Raw genomic sequence first — 21111 nt, 5'->3', positions numbered from 1 at the left:
AGCTGCTTTTTTTTTTTCTTAAGTCTTATATGACTATTGTATTCTAAACAATGTTATGGATAACTTTGATTAAAAACGAGAAGTATACATTTAAAAAAATGAGGCCATGTCCAAAGTGTAGTCACTATCTACCACAGAACTAGCTGAACTTTATAAATCCTTCTCAGCCTGGAATGATCAGGACTATCTGTTAAAGGGCTATGCTAACTAGAAAATTAATGAAAAAGTCTCATACAGTTACTAAATACAAAACAAATCACTGGTTAATTCAGTGGAAGTTTTGTGACTTTTGGCCTATATCAAGAAGTATATAAAGATGCAAATTTGTGTAAATAGCATACCATATTTTAGTGTAGGTAAGCTCAGAGAAAAAACACAATTGAGGTCACTATCATTAGCCGCTATTTTTGAAGTACTCATTGTTATTTGGCTTCAACTGTCAATTGCCTTGATCCAATTTGAAGACTTAATATTTTGGGGAAGAACAATCTCGTCAACAACTACTATAAGTCAGTTTAGCTCACTACTGAAGGGATTTATGACCAATACCAGGAAGTGTATTTCTGGTTTTTGTAATCTTCATTTGAGATGATTTGTAATGGAAGCATTTTTTCTTGTCCACATTTACTAGTCAGCTTTGCTTGTGGCTTCCAGACCTTTTACTAGGGGCTATATCCATGATCTTCTCTACCTTTTTGGACAGATTACTCACTTCCTGTTCACTAAAATTCAGATTTCTGGGCCTTTTAAGGTTATTTTAAGGAATAACAAACATTGTGATGTAAAATTATAAGGATTGATAGTATAGCTAAAAGTGAAACCCAGCTGAATTTTTTGTTGGTAGAGTGGGATTATATTTTAAGGACTTGAGTCTGTCTAGGTGTGATTCTTGTCTTTGGGAAATGTGCAAAGGCATGTGAGAGTCCTGTACTACTCTGTGGCTACCTGAAATGTATCATTGGGAAACGAGATGGCTGCTTTGTTTAGGTGAAGTTCTAGCTATCTGAAAAACCACATGCTTGCCAATAAGGGTTCTGTTTATTCGAGAGATAGAGTTGACTTTAGTGGAAACACAAAGATGATTTGTCATGGGTTCAGCTCTCAAAGCACCAGAAATCTAGTGGATGAGACAGTAAAACCCACAACATCATAGTTGATAAGCTATATTATTACATAATCATAATTCAGTTTCGTAAGTAATATATTTGAGGTATCAACAATAGCAGTCTTTGAAAGTGAGTAGTTAATTTTGCCTGGAGGAAGATGTGACTGGGAAAGTGATATTTAAAAGTAGCTTTGAAGGGTAAGTAGGTTGTCAGTAAGAGAAGGGGGAAGGGAAAGAACATTCTTGGTAAACATGAATGGAATATAAATATATGCAGAAGGCATAGAGTCATGAAAGTTTAGGGCATATTTGGAACTACATCCTGAATAAGGTGGTGGGACTAACAAGTAGGAGAAGTGAAGATGGAGGTCCCATTGCAAAGGATCTTAAATGTCCTACTAAGAAATGTGGCATTTTATTCGCCAGAAAGCTATCAAATAATTTTATGTAGAAGTAACATGATTAAATATTTTAGGGACATATTATTTGGAGCACTTGGAAAATTGTATTTTAAAGTCAGGGAAGTCAATTAAAAGAGCTGTTTTAGTAGTTGAGGTGAATGAAGGACCAGAACTAGGAAAGCACCAGTGGGAGTGGAGAAGGGAACATCTGAGGGAGAGTTTCAGGTGGACAGAGTGTGATAACTCCATAGTGTGTAGGGAGGGAGTGGAGGAACTAGTGATGAATCTGAATGGCGTTGGCTTGGGTGCTTAGGTATTGGTGGGAGGCTGTTAATTAAGATTGGGAATAGAAGAGTAGTAGTTTGATAATACTTTAGTTCAATTTTGACATGAGCATATGTGTCCCTAAGGCATATATAAGTAGACATAACATAGTTAGAAATGTAAGTTGGAGCACATGGAAGAGGTATGGATATTTATGTGGGCCCCAGAATACTTAAAGTAATTTTACAGCGTGGATGAGATCAGTCAAAACTGTTGTATAAAGTGAGTGTATTTGTGAATATTGGTATGAGGAAATGACACTGAAAACAGCCTGAAGTAACCAAACATTACTGGAGGTAGTATCCTGGCAAAAGGTAGTCTCTCCTGAGATGTGACCACTGATGACCTGAGAGTTAACAAGGAAATGTCGATCTGCTGAGAGATAAGAGGAAAGTTAGCTGAGGCTGCTAGCTGTCCATAGAATATTTGTGGTTCATTTTCTATATTCTAGTCATTGGCCAGAGCTGCCCAGTCAGGGATTCTATTTTCCAGTCACTGTTACAACTACATGGGGCTGTGTGACTAGTTCTGTACAAAATAATGAAAAAGACGATGCATGTGACTTTGCGTTAAGGTGGTTAAGATGCATTCCTTTTCCTCATCTATACAGAGGACTTTGAAGATGTAAGGGATGAGGAAGCCACAGGATAAAAGGAACTTGGTGGCCCTAGTGGACCACACTCCCAGTATTTACATCCTTGTGTAGCCTGTTTGAATCTGGGCTGGCCCTATAACTTGCTTTAACCAGGAGAATGCATAACACTGTGCTCAGCCTTAAGAAGGCTGGCAGGTTCCACTTTGGCACTCTTAGAAGCTAGTCACCATGTAAGAAATAGAACGACCTGGAGACTACTCTGAGATAAAGAGACCCCAGCAGCTCCATTGAAGAGAACTGAGGCTCTAGCTGACAAGCCCAGCTGTTCTTCCACCTGCAGCCAGTACAGACTGTCCCACTGTAGGAGTGAGGCTGTTGGATCTTCTGCCATCCCAGTGCCCTAGCTGATGCCATATGAGAGTTGTGATAAATAGGAAGTAAATTTTAGTTCTAAGCCAATATGTTTTGGGCTGGTTTTTAGGCAGCAGTAGGTAACTGAAACAGTTCCTGCATGATTGTGAGGAGGAAACCATCCACTTCCCAGGAACGTGTAACTGTTAATTTGAGCAAAAAAGGAACTTTTATTATGTTAAACATTCCAGGTTTGGTTTGTTACGGCAGCTAGCATTGCCTTAACTAATTTATAGAGCATGAAGACTGTAATGAGAATACCTACCTAGTGGTATATGACAGGGTCGCTCATCTGAGGATAATCTGAATTTCTGAATAATCTGAATCTGATAATCTGAATCTGAAATTCACTTTATGTATGTCTTCAATGGAGACAGTCACACACTGATGGCTTCTTGAGGTGTTAAGTTTTAAGGGGAGAGAAGGCATATTCCTGGGTGGACAAAGAATGAATGGTAATTTTGTGAGAAGCAGCAGCTACTCAGTTGTGGCAGAATATCTCTTCTTGAATTCAATACATAGACCCTGAATGGTGTCGCAGAAATTTATTCATTTATTAAAAAGTTGATCTTAAGTGGCATATAGATAGGGAAAGAGAGGCGGGGGAAGTGTGAGAAAGAGCAAGAGGAAGAAATTGAGAGATAGTCATAGATATTTTGTAAGCTCTGTCCTCTTAGAACTTAGGTTTTAGAAGGAGACATAGCAATGAATGGACAAGTAGATGGTATGCTGTCAGATGCTGTGAAGACAACCAAAGTAAATTAAAAGAATAGAACGTGTGGGACAACAGGTACTATTTTAAATGGAATAGTTAGGGGAAGTCTGTCTGAATGAAGTGATGGAATAATGAGATCAGGAGAAGAAATTTTCAGGCAAAGAGCTGAAAATGCAGAAGCCCTGAGGCAGAAACAAGTTTGGGATACTTGTAAGAGCAGTGGGATAACAAGTCTGGGATAATAGTAAGAGCAGTGTGGCCAGAGTATAGTGATTGATATGGGTTAGGAGAGAGGCAGGGACTGTATCCTGAAAGGTTTTTTAGGCCAAAGAAAGAATTTGAATTTTTTTCTGGAGGTGATGGGAAACTATTGAAGGGTTTTGGGTATAGAAGTAACATCTGGTTTGTCTTTTAAAAAGGCACCTCTGGCTGCTCTGTGGGAAACTCGGTGCAGGGGTTCTGGGTGCTGCAGAGATGGCAGAGTTGAGTTCAGCTAGCTAAGAGGCTGTTGTAGAAGCCCTGGTGAGAGGTGACAGTAGTTTAGACAAGGGAGGTGGGGTAGAGGTGGTAAGAAGTGATCATGTTTGAGATTAGTTATGAAGTTATTCCTGCAGGATTTCTGATGGATTGTATGTGGGCTGTGAAGGAAGAGTCAAACATGAGTTCCTAGAGTGGGTGAATGGGGGCGAGGTTTACTAAAAAATTGGTAAACTAGGTGGAGTAAGTTTTGGGGCTGTCTGCAAAATCTGATTATAAATGGTTTATTGGAGTCACTTGTAAGTTGATATTTTGTTTTTACATTTTTAACAACTGAGATATTCATATACCGTACAATTCACCCATTTAAAGTATACAATTCAGGCTGGGTGCGGTGGCAAATGCCTGTAATCCCAGCACTTTGGGAGGCTGAGGTGGGTGGATCACCTGAGGTCAGGAGTTTGAGGCCAGCCTGGCCAACACAGTGAAACCCCATCTCTACTAAAAATACAAAAAAATTAGCTGTGTGTGGTGCTGCACACCTGTAATCCCAGCTACTAGGGAGGCTGAGGCATGAGAATTGCTTGAACCCAGGAGGCGGAGGTTGCATTGAGCCAAGACAGCCCACTGCACTCCAGCCTGGGTAACAGAATGAGACTCTGCCTCAAAAAAAAAAAAAAAAAAAAAAAAAAAAAAAGGATACAATTTAGTTTTTAAAAATACATTTACAGAATTATGAAACTGTTACCACAGCTAATTTTAGATAATTTTCATCCCTCCGCTAAAGAAACTCTATTCATTAGCAGTCTCTCCCCATTTCCTCCTCACTCCTATGCCCCCGCCCTCAACAACCACTAATCTATTTTATATAAATAATATGTGACTTTTTGTGTCTGGCGTCTTTTGTTTAGCATAACATTTTTAAGTTTTATTCATATTGTAGCATGTATCAGCACTTCATTCCTTTTTATGACCAAATAGTATTACCTTGTATAGATATACCAGTTCTGTTATCAGTTGATGAATAACAGTTTGGGGTTGTTTCTCTTTTTTGTCATTGTTGCTATTTTGAATAATGCTGATATGAACAGTTGTAGACAAGTTGTTGTTTGGACATGTCTTCAAGTCTCCTAGAGTGTGTATGTAGTTGTGGAATTGCCGGGTCATATGGTAACTCTGTTTCGCCTTTTGAGAAACTGCCAAACTGTCTTCCATAGAGATTGTACCATGTTACATTCCCACCAGCAATGTGTGAGGTTTGCAGTTTCTCCACATCTTAGCCAACTCTTGCTATTTGTCGTGTTGATTATAGTTCACCCAGCAGATGTGAAGTAGCCGTGCCATTGTAATTTTGATTTGCATTTTCCTAGTGGCTAAGAATGTTGAGCATCTTTTCGCGTGCTTATTGGCCATTTGTGTATCTTCTTTGAACAGAAATATTTCAAATAATTTGCCTTTTTTTTTTTTTCTTTGAGATGAGTCTTGCTCTGTCACCCAGGCTGGAGTGCAGTGGCGCAATGTCAGCTCACTGCAACCTCTGCCTCCTGGGTTCAAGTGATTCTCCTGCCTCAGCCTCTTGAGTAGCTGGGGTTATAGGTGCGCGCCACCACGCCCAGCTAATTGTTGTATTTTTGGTGGAGATGGGTTTTGCCATGTTGGCCAGGCTGGTCTTGAACTCCTGACCACAGGTGATCCACCCACCTTGGCCTCCCAAAGTGTTGAGATTACAGGCGTGAGCCTCCGCGCCTAGCCATCGTTTGCCATTTTTAATTGGGTTGTTTTAAAAACATTTTTCCCAGCCTTATTGTGGTATAACTGACATATGAAAACCTGCCCATATTTAAAGTTTAAAATTGTGCTTTGACATATATATATAGCTGTGAAACCGTCACCACAATCAAGATAATAAACATATCTGTAATCTTGTCTTTGCCCTTTCGTAATCTGTTCCTCCCTCCCGTTTGTTCCTGAGGAAACACTTTGCTGCCTGTTAGTGTAGATGAGTTTGCTTTTTCTAGGATTTATATAAATAAGGACATACAGTATATACTCTTTTTGGCAGTTGGGTTGGGGGGCAGGGTCTGGGTTCTTTCAGCACATTTTGAGATTCATCCAGTTACAATTCATAGACCATAGAATTAACTTTTTTGCAGTGTAGAAGTCAGTAACTTTTAGTATATTCATATATTTATACAGCTATCACCACTATCTAATTCCTGAACATTTTCATCACCTCAGAAAGAATCCCTGTACTAATTGGCAATCACTTCCCATTTCCTTTACCCCACAGTCCCTTGAAACCACTAATCTAGTTTCAGCCTGGGTTGTCTTTTTCTTTTTGAGTTGTAAGAGCCCTTCTTCATATGTGTTAGATACAAGACCCTTGTCAGATATATACTTTGGAAATGTTTTCTCCCATTTTGTGAGTTGTCTTACTTTCTTGATGGTGTTCTTTGAAGCCCAGAAGTTCTTAATTTTGATGAGGTCTGATTTATCTACCTTTTCTTCTGTCACTTGTACTTTTGGTGTTATATCTAAGAAGGCTCTGCCTAACCCAAGGTGACAAAGGCTTGCACCTATGTTTTCTTCTAAGAATTTGAGTAGTTTCAGATCTTATATTTAGGTTTAGAATCCATTTGTAGTTAAAATTTGTATATGGTTCAAGGAAGGTGCCTGACATCATTATTTTGCATTTGGATATCTAGTTGTACTAGCATCATTCGTTAAATATATAATTTTCCCCCATAGAATTGTCTTGGCACCCTGTTGAAAATCAATTGATCATAAATACGAGAGTTTATTTCTGGACCCTCAGTTCTATTTCTTTGATCTGTGTATGTGTTCCCATGCCAGTAACATACTGTCCTGATTACTCTAACTTTGTAGTAAGTTGAAATTTGGAAGCGTGAATCAGTCTTGACAAGTTCTTTGTCAAGATTATTTTGGCTATTTGGGCTCCTTATTTTCCTATGTGTTTGGGATGAACTTGACAATTTTTGCAAAACAATTCGCTAGGATTTTGAGTCTGTAGGTTGTATTGGGAAATACTGACATCTTAGCATATTAAGTTTTTAGATCCATGAACATGAGATGTCTTTCCATTTATTTTAGGTGTTCTCTAATTTCTTTTAACAATGTTTGTAATCTCTATTGTACAAGTTTTGTATGTCTTTTGTTAAATTTATTTTTTTTATGCTATTATGAATGAATTGTTTTCTTAATTCCATTTTTTGGATTGTTCATTGCTAATGTATGGAAATACAAATGATTTTTATATATTGATCTTGTATCCTGCAACCTTGCTGAACTTATTAGATTTAATAGTTTTGTTTTTTAAGTGGATTCCTTAGGATTTTCTATATGTAAGATCATGTTACCTGCAAATAGAGACTGTTTTGCATTTAGCTTCCTGATCTTGAATGCCTTTTCTTTCTTTTTCTTGCCTAATTATGTTACCTGCAAATAGAGGCTGTTTTGCATTTAGCTTCCTGATCTTGAATGCCTTTTCTTTCTTTTTCTTGCCTAATTATTCTAGCCAGATCGTCTAGTACAATGTCGAATGCCAGTGGTGAGAGTAAATATCCTTGTCTTTTTCCTGATCTTAGGAGGAAATATCCAGTGGTTCACCATTATCATGTTAATTGTGGCTTTTTTGTAGATGCCCTGTATTAGGTTGAGGAAGTTGAGTATTTTTATCATGAAAGGTTGGGTTTTGTCAAATGCTTTTTCTCCAGCTATTGAGATAATCAAGTAGCTTTTGTTTTATTTACATTCAAATGAGCTCTTTCATTCTTGATTTTGAAGTCTCATGCTTTACAGAGGTTAAAGATAGACATTAGTAGTCATCAGCATTTGGATAAATGGCAGAAGTCTTGGGGGGTGAATAACAATACTCAGAGCACATAGAAAAGAGAAGGCTAAATGTGGAATTTTGAGGAATATAAACAATCTAACGTGTGCAATGCTAAATTAAATGTAATCTGAGCTAGTGAATTTAATGAAAACTTTACCTAAGACAGCAGGTTATAGTTTTTGCTTTACTAGGTAAATCCACAGCTTTTGGTGGATCTTAAAAGTCCCTGATAATATGGAAAGTTTTTCTGCTCTTTATTTGATTACATTTGTATGAGTCAGACCCTGGAGAGCAGAAGTATTAATATGTAAAGTGTAGGTGAAGGAAGAGAACCAGCATGATTTTCTGATTTTCTGAAAGGAACATGTACATGGCAAGTAAATAGTAGAAGAAATTTAAATGTTGTGAACACACTGCTTGTTCCATAAACTGGCCATTTTAACACTAGTCTGAGATGCTGGAATTTCCCTTTTCTCTACTAGAAGGAATGTTTCTGTGAAAATAGAAAAAAAAATCAATTTATGAGAAACTTTCTGCATTTAAGTAGTATTCTTTTGTAAGGAGCCTGAAGCACGCAGAGCAATGAACAACCATAGCTCCTCAGACTTTGTATTGAGAACTAGAACTAGACAGTGCTTTCTCTTCTCATTCATTTTTGCTTTGTACTTCAAACTTGACTACCACTGCTTATAAAGTAATGTGTGTTAATTTCATGATCACTGCTGTTGTTACTACGAAAACCCTTCAATTTCAAGGCATTAAAAACATAATGGTTGCGTTAGCTTGTTGATGAGACTGTTACCGGAAAGGGGTCCAAGAGAGGGTTTTTGGGTTTTGCACAAGAAAGAATTCAGGGCGAGTCTATAAAGTGAAAGCAAGTTTATTAGGAAAGTAAAGGAATAAAAGAATGGCTACTTCACAGACAGAGCAGCCCCAAGGGCTGCTGGTTGCCCATTTTTATGATTATTTCTTGATGATATGCTAAACAAGGGGTGGATTATTCATGCCTCCCCTTTTCAGACCATATTGGGTAACTTCCTGATGTTGCCATGGCATTTGTAAACTGTCATGGTGCTAATGGGAGTGTAGCAGTGAGGACCACCAGAGGTCACTCTCATTGCCATCTTGGTTTTGGTGGATTTTACCCGGCTTCTTTACTGCAACCTGTTTTATCAGTAGGGTGTTTATGACCTGCATCTTGTGCCAACCTCCTGTCTCATCCTGTGACTTAGAATGCCTTAACTGTCTGGGAATGCAACCCAGTAGGTCTCAGCCTCATTTTACCCAGTTCCTATTTAAGATGGAGTTGTGCTAGTTCAAACGCCTCTGACAAGATTACTTGTTAGATTTGTACAAGAAATCTAGACCCTTAGAAATAGCCTAACTAAATGTCAGCAATTAAGATCTAAGTATATTGGCTGGGTGCAGTGGCTCACGCTAGCACTTTGGGAGGCTGAGGTGGGGCAGATCACCTGAGGTCAGGAGTTCAAGACCAGCCTAGTCAACGTGGTGAAACCCCTGTCTCTACTAAAAATACAAAAATTAGCCAGGTGTGGTGGCGGGTGCCTGTAATCCCAGCTACTTGGGAGGCTGAGGCAGGAGAATTGCTTGAACTCAGGAGGTGGAGGTTGCAGTGAGCCGAAATCGCGCCATTGCCCTCCAGCCTGGGCAACAAGAGTGAAATTCCATCTCAAAAAAAAAAAAAAAGAAAAAAGAAAAAAAATAAAAATATCTAAGTATATTACCATATGCATTACCTATTCTAAATTTAAATTAGTTGGTAGTCTTGGAGATTGTTCCAGAAAGTTATGTAAGTAATCCAATTCAGTCATAAATAGTTCATATTACTTGGTTGAACTGAAAAAAGTTGTTCTATTGATCAACTCATTAAATGATATGATTGGTAAGACAATTTGTGAGATGTTTGACATTTTGTTTCTTGTTTGAACTACATTATTGGAGTTATCCAAAATCATATGAATAATCTGAGAATAATAGATTATTTTATTTGAGGCAAAAATTATAGAATAATGACTGATAACTATGAATTCTAAAATTAACAGGAAGTATGACACACCACTGCGTTCCCTCAACTTGTAAACTACCTTGATATATTAAAGGACTTAATACATCTATTGGAATGGTCAAAACCCAGATATAGAGCAGGGTTCCTAAAAGACAAATCAGCATAGCTGTATAATAAGGAGAGAGATATATAGGCACTACAATTTTTTTCTCCTGTTTAACTTTAAACATACAAAATGTATTTAGCATTGTATCTACAGGAAATTATATCTGTGTCTAAGACATGTTTCCAATTCGCCCCAATTTATAGTCCTTAAAAATTTGGAGAACTAATTCACTTCTTTACTATCATCAAGTAGATAAAAATGAAATGGTGCTCATTAGGAAAAATGTAGAGGGAAAATATGAATGTTTAAAAAAATACAGATCAGAGACATCCTCAAAGAAAGAAAAAGGATATTCAGGTACTAAGGTTGGAATGATAGTCTTCAAATACTCTTCAAATTTGAAATTTTAATAGTTGATGAGTTTTAAAGTTGCATAAGTCTATAGACAGTGATGGTGTATATATAATACATATAGTGAAGTATATATTTTAGAATATGGTACTGAGCTATTTGTCCTATATTTGATGATACGACTAGCAAACATAAAATACATAGCTCCTTTCATTATCACATTATACATTATAATGTCTAATAGTAGCTGAAAAACACTTTATATTATAACATTTATATATTTAACATTTTTTGGTATGGGAAAAAAACTTTTTTTAGAAAGACTGTTAACTCATGTCACTAAATGTATATATATTTTTTAATGTGAGAAATTATTGGGTTTCTGTTCTTGTTACTGCAGGAAGCATATGTGCCTCTTTTCTTACCCAAAGTTACCAATTGCCAGTTCTTGATACAATGTTTCTAAGAAAGAAATACAGAGGTAAAGATTTTGGGCTTCACATGCTGGAGGACTTTGTTGATTCCTTTACAGAAGATGCACTTGGCTTGCGGTATCCACTGTCTTCTCTCATGTACACAGGTAAATGGACTAAGTTAAAAAATAATAAACTTGTCTTTATGTCACTTCCGACTTGTTTCTTCAGAATACGGTAAATGTGTATATATCAGTATCACATAAATTTGGAACCTTAGGCTCTCTAGAACTTACTTTGGCAAATGTGCCCTTATGTATTTGTTTTCTGGGGGCTTGGCAGTCTTAAAAAACTTTAAATGTAATTCATATGCCATACAATTGCCAGGCACAGTGGCTCACACTTGTAATCCCAGCACTTTGGGAGGCTGAGGCGGGTGGATCACCTGAGGTCAGGAGTTCGAGACCAGCCTGGCCAACATGATGAAACTCCATCTTTACTAAAAATAAACAATTAGCCAGGTGTGGTGGCACGTGCCTGTGATCCCAGCTACTCGGGAGGCTGAGGCAGGAGAACTGCTTGAATCCGGGAGGCGGAGGTTGCAGTGAGCCAAGATCATGTCACTGCATTCCAGCCTGGGTGACAGAGCAGGACTCCATCTAAAAAAAAATCCAAAACCAAAAAAAACAACATATACCATGATATTTGCCCTGTTAAAAGTGTACAATTTAGTGGTTTTTAGTATATTCATAGTTGTTCAATCATAGCCAGCAGTTCCAGAGCATTCTTATCACTCCAAAAAGAAACCCTGTACCAATTCGCAGTCACCGTCCATTTCCCCTTCATCCTGTAGCAACCACTAATCCGTTTTCTGTCTCTGTAGATTTACTCATTCTGGACATTTTTCATATAAATGGAATCATACAGCATGTGGCTTTTTGTGTCTGGCTTCTTTCACTTAGCATGTTTTTTTTAAGGTTCATTCATGTTGTAGCATAAATTAGTACTTCATTTCTTTTTATGACTGAATAATATTCCATTGTATGGCTGTGTCACAACTTGTTCTAAAGTGATTGCTCCATTTTACATTCCCATAAGCAATATTATATGAGGGTTACAATTTCTCCACATCTTCATCCTCACCAACATTTGTTATTATCTGTGTATTTTATTACAGCCCTCCACATCCTCACCAACATTTGTTATCTGTATATTTTATTACAGGCATCCTAGTGGATGTGCAGGGGCATCTCATAGTTTTGCTTTGCTTTGATCTTTTCATGTGCTTAATGGTCATTCGTATATCTTCTTTGGAGAAATCTGTTCAGATTCTTTGACCATTTTGCGGGGGTTATTTGTTTATGGTAGCTTTTAAAATTAACAAAAAATAAATCTCAGACATACAAAAAGGAATAAAGAAGCTGGGAATGGTGGCATATGCCTGTTATCTCAGTTACTCCAAAAGCTGAGATGGGAGAACTGCTTGAGTCCAGGAGTTTGAGACCAGTCTGGGCAACATAGTGAGACCTCACCTAAATTAAAAAAAAAAATAGTTTAAAAAGTAAGGCATTGGCTGGGCATAGTGGCTTACGCCTGTAATCCTAGCACTTTAGGAGCCCGAGGTGGGTGGATCACTTGAGCTCAGGAATTCAAGACCAGCCTGGACAACATGGTAAAACCCCATCCCTACAAAAATTACAAAAAATTAGCTGGATGTGGTGGGTTGTGCCTGTAGTCCTGGTTACTTGAGGGGCTGAAGTGGGAGAATTGCTTGGGCCCAGGAGGTCGAAGCTGCAGTGAGCCGAGATTGCACCACTGCACTTCAGCCTGGGTGACAAATTGAGAGCTTACCTCAAAAAAATAAAAAGAAATAAAAATAAGATATCAAATACTCATGTACTATGTCAGCATGTACCATCCATGAGAAATGGCTTGTTGCCAATATGGTCGAAGCCTTCTATGTGCTTCTACCCAATTAGACTCACTCTCCTTCCCTAGGATGAGTACTGTAACTTGGCTTCATTTTTCTCATACATTTCTTAGACTTGTAATACATACGTGTGTATTCTCAAACAATATATCAGGTTGCTTTATATATTTAAAAACTATAAATACGTACTGTATGAATTCTACAGTTTGCTTTCTTTACTCATCTTTATATTTGTGAGATTCATCCATGTGGATTCGTATAGTTCCATTTATTTTCAATGCTGTATTCCATTTTATGGACATATCACTTGGCGGTGATTTAAAACCATTAGTGGGTTTGTTTTTGCATTTGTGTAAAGGTATACAACTACTCAATGAAGTACGATTTAATGCTGGATAGTAATTAACCTAGAAACTCTTATAAAGTATAATTTACTGTTGATTTCAGTCTAACAGTAGACATTTATTTCCACTGAAAATATATTTGTATTCCAAATCTTCTGCACCTTCTTTAATACCAAAAGCAATCCAGAAAACAGGAACCAAGTCCAGAATTAGATGCCCATCTTGAATCATATTTTCTCTCTAAATCCATACGTGAGAGTGGGATGGGCATTGTGTGCCCTTGGATAGTCCTAAAATGCATTACTCCCTAATTACTGCTTTACTGAATTTGAGGAGAGTTGCAAAGACATCCACTGCAGGTAGAATCCCTTAGTACGTACTCTCTTCTGTGATTCTAATGATAAATAAATTGGATACCAAATGATTTACAGATGATTATCAGCTAATTTCTGTCTTCCTATAAAGCCTTAGCATTTTGGGAGGCCAAGGAGAGCAGATCACTTGAGGCCAGGAGTTCAAGACCAGCCTGGCCAACATGGCGAAATTCCATCTCCATTAAAAATGCGAAAACTAACTGGGCATGGTGGCACATGTCTGCAATCCCAGCTACTCAGAAGGCTGAGTCACCAGATTTTGCTTGAGCCTGGGAGGCAGAATTTGTGGTGAGCCGAAATTGTGCCACTGCACTTCAACCTGGGTGACAGAGTGAGACTCTGTCTCAAGAAAAAAAAGAAAAAAAAAAAAGCCAGGCCTAGTGGTGTGCGCCTGTAGTCCCAGTTACTCGAGAGGCTGAGGCAGGAGGATCACTTGAGTACAGGAGTTCAAGGCTGCAGTGAGCCACTGCACTCCAGACTCAGGGAAAGAGCTAGATGCTGTTTCAAAAAAAAAAAGGCAAATATCTATTAAGTTATAATTTATATATAATAACATGTACTTTTTTTTTTTTTTTTTTTTTTGAGACGGAGTCTCGCTCTGTCGCCCAGGCTCTGGAGTGCAGTGGCGCAAACTCGGCTCACTGAAAGCTCTGCCTCCCGGGTTCACGCCATTCTCCTGCCTCAGCCTCCCAAGTAGCTGGGACTACAGGTGCCCGCCACCACGCCCGGCTAATTTTTTTGTATTTTTAGTAGAGACAGGGTTTCACTGTGTTAGCCAGGATGGTCTCGATCTCCTGACCTCGTGATCCTCCTGCCTCAGCCTCCCAAAGTGCTAGGATTACAAGTGTGAGCCACCACGCCCAGCCTACTGTACTGGTTTTTAAGTGCACATTTTTGATGACTTCTGACAAACATATGGACCCTTGCTACTGTAGACACAATCTAGATAGATAATAATTTTGTTTCCAAAAGTTCCCTTTGTGCACCAGTCCCCCAGCTTCCTTCCCTTCCAAACTCTTACTCCAGGCAAGCACTGATACGCTTTCTGTTAGTACCACTTAGATTTTTCTAGAGTTTCATGAAAAATGGAAATATATGGTATCTATACTTCTATGTCTGGCATCTTATTTTTGAGGCTCATTGATGTTGCATGTCTCAGTACTTCATTCTTTTTTAAATTTTTTATTATTTTGCTGAGTATTCCTCCCTTTGATTATATCACAATTTATTTGCCTGTTGATAGACATTTGGGTTTTTTCCTTTCTTGGCTATTATGAATAAAGCTGCATGAAAATGTCTTTGTATGATGGACATTTGTTTTCATTTCTTTGTAGCGAATACCTAAGAGTGTCATTACTGGGTTTTATGATTGTGTTTAACTTTGAGAAGTTGGAAAACTATTTTCTAAGTAGTTATGTCATTTTGCATTCCCATTAGTATAAGTATGTGGAAGTTGTGGTTGCTCTGTGTACTCACCAACACTTGGTTTTGTCAGTCTCTTTAATTTTAATCATTCCTAGTAGTAAGTGGAAACCACCCATTATGTGGTTTCAATTTATGTTTTCCTGCAGACTAAAGATTTTTGAGTATCTCTTTATGTAATTACTGGATAATCATCTACCCTAAAAAAGGGCGGAACAAGTAAGGTGTTTGTTCACATCTTTTGCTTATGTTGTATTGAATTGCTTGCCTTCTTATTGAATTATGAGTTCTGTTTCTCTTTTTGAGACAGAGTCTCGCTCTGTCACCCAGGCTGAAGTGCAGTGGCGCAATCTCGGCTCACTGCAAGCTCCACCTCCCACGTTCACGCCATTCTCCTGTCTCAGCCTCCCAAGTATTTCGGACTACAGGCGCCTGCCACCACGCCTGGCTAATTTTTTGTATTTTTTTAGTAGAGATGGGGTTTCACTGTGTTAGCCAGGATGGTCTCGATCTCCTGACCTTGTGATCCGCCTGCCTCGGCCTCCCAAAGTGCTGAGATTACAGGCATGAGCCACCACACCCGGCCGAGTTATGAGTTCTTTATATATCCTGGATATGAGTTGTTATATGTGTGTATTGTTAATTCTTTCTCATGGCCTTTTCATTTTCTTTAGTCCATGTGCATTTTTTGCAAGTAAGTTTTGAAATGATTTAGTTTACATCTCCCATCCTACTATTTATTCTTTATTTGTCCCATTTGTTCTTTCTCCTTTTTTCTTTCCTTTTGGAAGTATTTATCAGTGTTCTATTTTATCTCAACAGTTGGTTTATTAGCCATGCCTTTTTGTTTTGTTTTGTGGCCTGTTGTGTTGGTTTTCTCCAGCTTCTTCCTTCCTTTTAGTTTTGGAAACTAAACCCAGAACATATGAGAAATATTTTCAAATATACAGGGAAAAAAATGATAGACTAGTGTCCTAATTTCTGTACCAAGTATAGATTGAACAAATGTGAAGATTTTGCCATATTCGTTTTAGTTTAAGAGAGAACTAAATACAATGTTTATTGATTGTAATAAAAGATAAAATTGATGTTCTCTTTGAACCCTTCCCTAATACCACTCTCCTTTCTCCTTTCCTCCCCAGAGATAATTGCACTCCTGAAGTTTGCATTTATTTTCCTACTTATGGTTTCATATTTATGTCTGTAAACATTATAAAATATTATTTAGTGTGCTTTCTTAGTTTCTAAACCATTTTTGTTGTAAAAAATTATACATAATACCTTATTTGTAGGTGAACAGTTCAGTGGCTCTTATGCACAGTGTTTTGTACCCATCACCACTGTCTGTATCCAAAGCTTTTCAATCATCCGCAACATCAACTTTCTCCCCATTAAACAAATAACTCCCCTTTTCCCCTACCCCCATCTTCTGGTAGGTAACCTGTTTTCTGCTTTCTGTCCCTATGAATTTGCCCATGCTAGCTACCTCATCTAAATGGAATCATACAATATTTGTTTTTCTGTGTCTGGCTTACTTCACTAAACATAATGTTTTTGAGGTCCATCATGTTGTAGCATATATAGTATCAAAATTCCATTCCTTTTTATGGCTGGATAGTATTCTTTTGTTTGAATATACAGTGTTTTGTTTTGCCATTCATCTATTGATGGACACTTAGGTTGTTTCTACCTTTTGGCTATTGTGAATAATGCTTCAGTGAACGTTGGTGTACAGAGATGGGGTTTCACCATGTTGGTCAGGCTGGTCTTGAACTCCTAACCTCATGATCTGCCTACCTTGGACTCCCAAAATGCTGGGATTACAGGCGTGAGCCACTGTGCCTAGCCTTGTTTAGTGTGTTTTTAAACTTTTTATACGTGGCATCATTTTGTTCATTTACTGGCCCACATTTTTACTGAGCATTTTTAAAAGAGTTATCAATGTTGATTTAGGTAGCCATAATTCATTTGTTTTAAATACTACACAGTATTTTTATTACATACATATTACAGTTTATTCATATATTTCCCTACTGTTGGGCACTTAGGTTGTGTCCGGTCATCCTAGTTTAAAAGTAGTCCTGTAATGAATGTTATAAATGTTTTTTGCATATGTACAGATGGCCCTCGACTTATGATGGTTTGGCTTTTGATTTTATGATGGTACAAAAGTGATACTCATTCAGTAGAAACAGTCATTTGAATTTTGATCTTTTCCTTTGCTAATGATATGTGGTATGATACTCTCTCATGAAGCTGGGCAGTGGCTGCCAATCACAGCTCCCAGTCAGCCAGGTGATTCACAAGGGCAACCAACCAATACTCTACAGAGTACTGTATTCAATAAAGTATGTGAAATATTCAACAATTTATCATAAAGTAGGCTTTGTGTTAGATGATTTTGCCCGGCTGTAGGCTGAAGGCTGTGTTCTGAACTGTAAGTGTTCAGAACACATTTAAAGTAAGTGAGGCTAAGCTATGATGTTTGGTAGGTTAGGTGTAGTGAATGCATATTTGACTTAGTGGTATTTTCAATTTATGATGGGTTTATCAGTATATAACCCCAGTGTAAGTCAGGGAGCATCTGTATAAGGAATTAGGGTTTATACCTAGAAGTAGAATTGGATCATAAAAGTCTCTTCAACTTTACTGTTGCAAAATTATTATCCCACCAGCAGAGTGTGTGTTTCCATTTCCCTTATTCTTCTTGGTGCTTGTCATTATCCTGCAGGTGTGAAAATCATATTTCCTTGGCAGCTAGTGAGGTTTATCATCTTTATCTTTGTTTATTGACCACTCAGATTTCATTAGGTGTGAAATTCCTGTTCATAGTCTCTGTCAGTTTTTCTTTGGGATAACTTTGTCTTTTGAATTCAATTTCAGAAATTCTTTATATATTCTGAGTACTAATCATTTGTTTTACTCTAAATATCTCCTAATCTGTGTCTTCCTGGTATCATTTTCATGTAGAATGGTGCAGTTCAATACAGTAGTCACTAATTTAAATATAAGTTTAAGTTCAGTTCCTCAGTAGTCACATGTGGCTAGTGGCTACTGTATTGGACAGTGCTGGTAATAGGACATGTCTATCATCACAGAAAGTTCTGTTGCACAGTCCTGATATACTAGGTTTTAAATCTTAATAGATCATAATTTTTCATCATGGACTGTGATTTTTGTGTCTTTTGTAAGGAATCCATCTGAACCCTAATGTCCTAGAGCTATTCTCCTATGTTTTCTTTTAAACATTTTGTTTTTCACATTAGGTCTTAGAATTTGTTTAGAATTTATGTTGATGTGAGGTCAGGATCTGACTTTATTGCTGTTTTATATGGATTTTTATTTCAGCACCATTATTTTAGTAGTTTATCCATTCTTTGCTGAAATGTAATGCCTTTTCTGTCATTTGGCAAATTGTAGTGTATGTGTGGTTCTTTCCTAGTGGAGTTTCTTTGTTACTTATTTGTGGATTTTTTGTTTGTTTTTTGGTATTTTTCTTCTCCTTCTCCCTCCCACTCCCAGTCCGTTTATATATCCTTCTGTCAGTACTCGGTTGTTTCAATTACTATGGTTTTAAATGCTTGGTTTCAAATACTTGGTACTTGTTTCAAATACTTGGTATCTACTTGGACAAGTCTCTGTCCTTATTTTTCTTCTTCAGAATTGACCTGAATATTATTTCTTTTTTTTTTTTTTTTTTGGAGCTTTTAAATCGATGTATAATAGTTGTACATACTGAATATTTTCTTATCCTTTGTTCTTTCATTTTTGAATTTGGGATCAAGTATTGTTAAGTTTCATTAAAAAATAAGTTCTGTTGGGATTTGTTTGGAATTGCATGGAATTTATAGATCAATTTGATGAGAACTGGTATTTTTATACTATTGAGTCTGACAGTCTTTTTATTCAGTTTTTCTATGTCCCTCCGTAACATTTAATCATTTTTTGCTTTAAAAGCAAAGCACATTTTTTACAAAAATTGGCCAGCATGGTGGTGGGTGCCTGTAATCCCAGCTACTCGGGAGACTGAGGCAGGAGAATTGCTTGAACCTAGGAGGCGGAGGTTGCAGTGAGCCGAGATCGCACCACTGCACTCCAGCCTGGGCGACGTAGCAAGACTCCGTCTCCAAAAAAAAAAAAAAAAAAAAGCGAAGCACATTTTTAAAGGATTTTTATTGTTCAATCATGTTAAAAATTTTATTTGGGATTTTTATTTAGAATTTTTATTTATAAATGAAACTACTGTATACTTGAGTTGTGTTGGTGGTGTTTTGGTATCAAGGTTATGCTAGCCCCATTAAGTGAGTTGGGAAGCTTACTTTTCATCTCCTGTTTTTCAAAACAGTGGATATTTGGGATTTCTAGAAAATTCTAAATGTGTTTTTCAGCTTGCAAGCAATACTTTGAGAAGTATCCAGGAGACCATGAACTCCTTTGGGAAGTCGAAGGTGTTGGACACTGGTACCAGCGAATACCAGTCACCAGAGCATTACAAAGAGAAGCACTTAAAATTCCAGGTAAGAGTGTCTTCAGTTTGAACATAAGTTCAGTTTATTTATTTTTGGTAGCCTGTCCTTGCTGGCCCATAAGTCCAGTTTAAAAAGGAGAGGCTAATAATGGTTGTGTCTTAGAGTCCAGAGTAGTGGTGTATTATAATGTGATTGTTCTAGTAACAGATTCTCTTGTCTAAGGTTTGAATTTTCGTGATGTATTAACTTTTGAGTCCTTAGTAACAAGGAGACCTAGAACAGCCCAGTAGGAATTGGTGGGTAAGAAATAAACATAGATTACTCAAACGGCATAGAATAGGCACCAGGGGGTCCAAAGTACTTAATCTCATGCACTTCTCCCCAAAGCTACTGAATACTTAAAATAACTATTTAACATTGTATATAATGCAATGTTGCATTTTAAGATATTGGTGAGGAGAACATCTCACACTTAGATTTTTGTGACCCTTCTGTCCAGGCTGCTCTTCAGAGCTTTTAGGAAAATCAGTACAATGTTAGAGTTAAAACCAAATACTGATTCGGTTACAGTTTTTAAAATTCTTCTATACACAGCAGTTTCTCAAAATGAACCTAAAAGACCTTTGTCTGGAGAATATGGTCCTGCATCTGTTCCAGAATATGAAGCAAGAACTGAAGACAATCAGTCTAGTGAGATGCAGCTAACTGTAGGTACACTGTCTATATGTTTATTGTTGTAAATAATAATTTTTGTGTTTTTAAAAAATAGATTGTTTATATTTGAGTTTTAAATGTCATAGTTCATTCAACAAAGTATGTAATTTCTACTGTGTTAGTTTTCCTGGCATCTTCTGTTAACATTACTAAGGACTTTAATTTTCTTTGAAAAATAATTTTAATGATGTTAAAAGTATGAGCTAATTAAAGGTAATTTAGAATAAACATAATATAGAAGAAAATAAAAATCTGTAATCCCACTATTCAGATATAGCCACTGTTAAAATTTTTGCATATGTATTTAATATTGCATATTATAAAGCATGTGTCTGTATATATTGTATTTTTATTTTTATTCTCTTGGATTGCTTCTAACTGCTGTTCTCCATTAATGTAATATTGGAAGCATTTTCTATGGCATTAAATCATTAAAATGTGATTGTTAAATAGCAGCACACTATTCTATTATCTATTTTATGTAACTATTATTATTTGTTTCCTTAACATAGGATCCTTAAATTTTTAACATTTTTAAATGACCCAGGAGCAAACACATTTATATATGAATCCTTGTGTATATGTAATTACTTATCTTAACATACAAATTTCCAGAAGTGGAATTAGTAGGTGAAAGACTATAAAGTTGTTATGTTGTAAAGTTTGAGGCTGTATATGCTAGGTCTTTGTAGAATGTAATGCACTTTGCAAATATTAGGTATCCTGAAAGTAGAAGGACGGGTCCCATTACCAAACTCCACAGGACTTACCAGGTCCTTTTCTAGAACTGATGTTTTGTGGTACTTGATATTGCTTTAAATACAGGCCCATTGATGGGACTCTAGAAGTTTAGGGTTTTGGGGGATGGCTTTTATTACAGTCATATTTTTGTATGTGTGTATCTAAGTTTATTTTTGGTGAGTGTTAGAAACACTACATATTTTGTACGTGTGTATCTAAGTTTATTTTTGGTGAGTGTTAGAAACAACTGCTTTAGGGAATTATTTGTGCTTATTTTCTGTCTTAATTAACATGAGAGTTGACTATTTGAGTGGAAAATTTGTAAACATTTTTAAGCATA

At 37.0% G+C, this 21111-nt stretch overlaps 1 protein-coding gene across 8 annotated transcripts in view; it reads left to right on the top strand.

The window, feature by feature from the left end:
• Positions 1 to 21111, top strand: part of FAM169A (family with sequence similarity 169 member A) — an 88831-nt gene that overhangs the window by 42344 nt on the left and 25376 nt on the right. For 7 of the 8 annotated variants that reach the window (XM_054555625.2, XM_024247660.3, XM_024247658.3 and 4 more), the window contains 3 exons: positions 10765 to 10944; positions 19236 to 19364; positions 19911 to 20023. In XM_054555625.2, coding sequence (XP_054411600.2) covers positions 10765 to 10944; positions 19236 to 19364; positions 19911 to 20023 — 422 coding nt within the window. The remainder of the gene's footprint in view (positions 1 to 10764; positions 10945 to 19235; positions 19365 to 19910; positions 20024 to 21111) is intronic. The other variant, XM_054555626.2, reaches the window with a different exon arrangement.

This window comes from Pongo abelii, chromosome 4, assembly GCF_028885655.2.
Source record: "Pongo abelii isolate AG06213 chromosome 4, NHGRI_mPonAbe1-v2.0_pri, whole genome shotgun sequence".
In the NCBI taxonomy this organism is placed as follows: domain Eukaryota; kingdom Metazoa; phylum Chordata; class Mammalia; order Primates; family Hominidae; genus Pongo; species Pongo abelii.
The sequence above is the reverse complement of the archived record's forward strand: the minus strand, read 5'-3'. Positions and strand labels throughout refer to the sequence as shown.